At 36.6% G+C, this 4715-nt stretch overlaps 1 protein-coding gene across 2 annotated transcripts in view; it reads right to left on the bottom strand.

The window, feature by feature from the left end:
- LOC102860842 (sorting nexin-3-like) overlaps window positions 1–4715 on the bottom strand; it is a 71428-nt gene continuing 66713 nt past the window's right edge. The window contains exons 3-4 of one of the 2 annotated variants that reach the window (XM_006881167.1): window positions 2477–2601; window positions 1–284 (exon numbers count right to left, since the gene is read on the bottom strand). In XM_006881167.1, coding sequence (XP_006881229.1) covers window positions 179–284; window positions 2477–2601 — 231 coding nt within the window. In that variant the 3' untranslated portion in view covers window positions 1–178. The remainder of the gene's footprint in view (window positions 285–2476; window positions 2602–4715) is intronic. The other variant, XM_006881168.1, reaches the window with a different exon arrangement.

Here is a 4715-nt window from a genome sequence, read left to right as displayed (position 1 = left end):
TGCCAAAACAAACAAAAGTGAGCATCATAATGAGTGTTAGTATACTGAAGGCATGTCATACCAGCTGATGTGCAGCATGCTAAAAGTTAGTTAGAACTTCTTCACCGGTGCATACATAGCATTACTAGTCATGGAAAGTTTGTTTGTTTGTTTGTTTTTGCTTCCTTCTTGCCAAATTTCAGGCATGTCTTATTTTGGATGGAGTATAACTTTTATCTATTATTTCATCCTGTAAAAACATGTGGAGACAACGTTCATTCTGTGCCAGGGGATGACCAGCGACCCTAGGAATAAAAAAACAAGTTTAGTCCCATATTTTACAAAAGTGATAGGAAGACATGTCAACACACATATGTTAATGTTAGAAGGCAAGTAAACTGTAGTAATACTAACTGTTACTCTGGAGTGCCTGTTAATCTGTACTTTACCAATTAATGGTACAGTTTCTATCTTTCAGTTCACCAGAGTATTTGATCCCGGACTAGCTTTTCACTGCTTCTGGTGTGCACATACAATCAGCTTCTCAACATGTAAATCAGTCTATTTGTTAGAAACCTAAATGAATTTTAATTTTAAAACTGAAGCATGCTATTGATACTAAGATTTTAAAGAAGGAAAGTATGTAAGAATATTATACCAAATGAATTAAAGATACACTTAAATTCAATAAAAGCTCCAAATAGTAGTAAGTAGGCAAAGATGTTCTTATGTTTTTAGGAAAAATGTTTCATCACAGGCTAAACATTATACTTAAGACCAGATTGGCAACCACAGTTTGAAACAGAAAAAATCTAATACAGAATTAGGGTGTTCTGGTGGTGCAGTCCATAGGGAGTTGTACTGCTATCCAAAGGTAATGTCTCTCTGGCAGTTCTAATCCATCAAGAGCCCTGAGGGAGAATGAAGGGCTATCTCTTTCCAAGTGATTTAGTCTCTTGAAACCCCACTGACGGGTCAGTTCTGAGTTGGCTTTAATAGTGTACTAAGTTTTGAAGTTTCTGAATGTAGCACTAGGAATCTTGGCTGTGGCTGTAAAACAAATAAGTAGTTGGCTGCTAATAAAAAAGCTGATTTAAACCCACACAGTAGGTTTTTGGGAGAAAGACCTGAAGCTCTGCTCCTGTAAAAAATATAACCTAGAAAATCATATGGAGCGGTTTCATTCTGTCACATGCAGTTGTATGTAATGAGTCAAAGTCAACTCAAAGGCACCAAGCAACAACAAAGCAGCACTGACCTCCAAAAACATGTATGTTCATGAAAAGGCAATTAAGTCGTGTGCCAAGGTAGAGAAGCAAGAGGTAAAACCCTTCCCTTCTGTTTGCCACTTGCAGATCTTCAACTCACAAGGTAAAAATTCAAGTGCATTCACTGAGTAGTAAGTTCAGACAAGAATATTCACTAGGATCTGACTTGATTTGGTCAAACTGAAGGCCAATGCAAAACTAGACTAAGCTCCTTCCTGGCATAATGCTCCCTATTATACTGGCCTTTAAAAAAATATATTTCAAATGACTAAAACTGACAACTAGAAATTTTGGTGTAGAGCTTATTATGATTTTCTAAAATAAAAGATAAACAATCTCAAGTCTTCTATTTTCAAAAGAATACATCTTGCTATGAAAATTTAAAATGTGCACCTTTACACAAGACATGCTGATAATAACTCCATCTGCAATCAAACAAAATGATTGCAAGTGTATTGTACGTTTTATTGTTCATGCTAGAACATACCTTACATCAAAGAATCATAAGTAAAATGATATTTTTTTAAATACTGTAATTTTAAATGTAATTTGCATAAATTAGCCAAGAAAACAAATATGAAACTCAGGTCAATACAGAGATACTCATTTCAATCATGCAAGTGTGTTAATATTTATCACACGATATTCAACTTGTCAGATAATTTCACTTTGTTTAAATTATATGAAAAGTTAGTTAGGAAATGACCAAAAAGAAAGGTAATTAGTAATTTAGATCTAAATTTCTAGTACTCAAGCTCAATTAATTCACTGCCATCAAGATGGAACCAGTATCCAATTCACTGACCCTGCAGTGGATTTCTGAGACTGTAAATCACAAAAGGGGGGGAAGATTGCTCATCTTTCTCCCTCGGAGCCACTGGTGGATTCAAATCACCACAGGGATGGCTTCTCGACTAGCAGTGCAGCTCTACAGACCAGGCCACCGGAGTGTCCTTAAATTTCTAATATCACCTAAATTTGAATCTTTGAAGCTGTTCATTCTTGCACCTTGAGGTATAGAAGGCACTTACTTGGGGAGCTCTGGTGGCCTAGTGGCAAGGAGCTGCAACTACAATCCCAGAGGCGCATGGTTTGAATCCACCAGATGCTCTGCCGGGGAAGGAGGGACAATCTCCTCCTGTACCAGTCAGATCTGATTTGACGGTGTGTGTGTGTACACACACACACACACACACACACACACACACACACACACACACGGCACTTACTTGTTTATAAACTGCTCCAGCCCTTGCTTTCTTTCCTCAATAAAACTGTCATCAAAGATTCCATCATCTCCTCTAAAAGGAAGTTGACGCAAAAACGCTTTTCCAGGGAGCGGGGGAACTACAACCTAAAGACACAGAAGGTTAATGCTAACCGTGCTGGTGTCTGGGTTGTGTGAATATTTACAGAGCGCCACATACAGCATTCCTCACTACGAGAGCCATTCTACTACTCAGTTTAAATCGACAAGGGAATCAGCAAAAAACACAATGAAATAAGACAGTATTTCAGAGACAAGATAACCAATAGCAGAAGTGTCTGTCAAGAGCAGGGCCATGAAGCAACAAGACCAACAACAATATGAAATTAACATACATGGCAACATCACCCAGAAACTGATGCAAACACAGAAATATACAAAGTAACACATATATGAATTGAAAAATGGGAAATGAGGTTAGCAGTTCACAAATGACAAAAATACAAAGCAAAGAGAAGGAAAAAGAAGTGTAATTATAGCACTTTTAAGTGAAAAGAAGATTTCAGGATAAAGTAAATCGTTATTTAGATGGGAATAAAAAATCTGTAGGGTAACTTCTAGGAAAATTAGAAACTTTCTCATCAAAAGCAATGAGGAAAATCATAAAGACAGAAAACTAAACAACAGCAATAAAGGAAATGATAAGAAAATCTATTAAAAAATGAAATCAGCATAGAAAAGTAGATGAACAAAGGAAACTACAAAAAAGTATGCAGCATCAGTCCATAAGATGGATGTATCTAGAGTATTTTATGCTATGTAAAATGAATCAGTCACAAAGACTTTCACAGTATAAGACCACTATTACAAAAATCTAAGGAAAGGTTTACACAAAAAATTAATTTTGGATAGTCACCAGGGGTGGGAAGGGGGGGGGGAAATTCATTAAATCGATAAGTTAAGAGAAAAGTAATATACAAACACTGATCACCATAATTAATCTATTATTAAAGCTATAAAAATGTACATGACCAAATGTGTTTGAGATGGCTAGGTTGGCCCAGGATAAAACAGCGTTTAGGGATCTTGTACATAAGGTCGCTATGAGTTGCAAGTGACTCGATGGCACATAACAACAACAACAATAATGACATAAAACAAAATATATATGAATGACTGAATGTAAAACAAATAATTTGTAAACTTTTCCTCAAATTAAATATATATATATTTTTTAAAAGGCAAGGCAGGACAACAGTTTAATTATCATTGTTCACAGGGATAGAAAAAGAAAACTCAAGTAATGCTGGAAAACGGCTACCAAGTCCCTCAGACACTTTTGATGCTATTTTGGGAAGACAATGCTTTACTGGAATGAAAACACAGAGATGAAAATTGATTCTCAAATGAATAAGAAGTAAAATGCTAGTAATGGTCTGCCTGGCATGGACATATAAAAATTCTGTTACCAATTCTCTGAACCCTTCATCGCCTGCCTATGAGTCTATTCTAACCACTTAAGGGGATGACAATAATAAATAACCCTACCTCTTACCACTTTTTAATTTCCTAGTATAAGAAACTATTCTGCTTTCTCCCAAATTCCCTATTCTCTTCTCATTTCCCAAAGATGTGCCCTTTCCACTGTACTGCAACATTCTAAATGTTCCACGTCAGGGCCTACCAATGCTGTAGGGTCAACTTACTCTGCTGGTTCACTTCTGAAAATTAGCTGGAACTCAAGTATTTGTTTCAATTAATTATTACTATCTTGCAGTTTATTTGATTCCCTGGATGATTAAAATTGTTAATGTGCTCAGCTGCTAAATGAAAGCTCTGGGGATCTGAGTCCACCCAGAAAGGCCTTGATTTCTGAATGACTGAATGAAAATTCAGTATGATTTGTAAACTCTGAAATAAAAATGAAATCTTCTGGAAAGATCACCCACTAAAATCACTATGGGTTTTGGAGCTTTAGGAGCACAGACATAAGGGACATCAAGGTGTACTCAGTCTGCACAGTCATAAGGGACATCAAGGCGTACTCAGTCTACAATGTTCTTACACCCTCCTCTGGTGAGAGCAGCTGGTGTCTTACAGACATGAGTAGCCATCTAAAGTGCAACTATCAGTATCTCTCCATGCAGAGTATAAAACTGAAGAGACTCTTATTATATTTTAGGGCATTATTTTTATCGTAGGAGTATGCAATAAGGGTTGCAGAGTGGATTATATTTGGGGGTAGGGGGTGGGGTTTGGGG

This window comes from Elephantulus edwardii, unplaced genomic scaffold (genome assembly GCF_000299155.1).
Source record: "Elephantulus edwardii isolate Elephantulus edwardi_28Jun2011 unplaced genomic scaffold, EleEdw1.0 scaffold00013, whole genome shotgun sequence".
NCBI lineage: Eukaryota > Metazoa > Chordata > Mammalia > Macroscelidea > Macroscelididae > Elephantulus > Elephantulus edwardii.
Note: the sequence above shows the minus strand (reverse complement) of the source record. Positions and strands in the feature narration are given on the sequence as shown.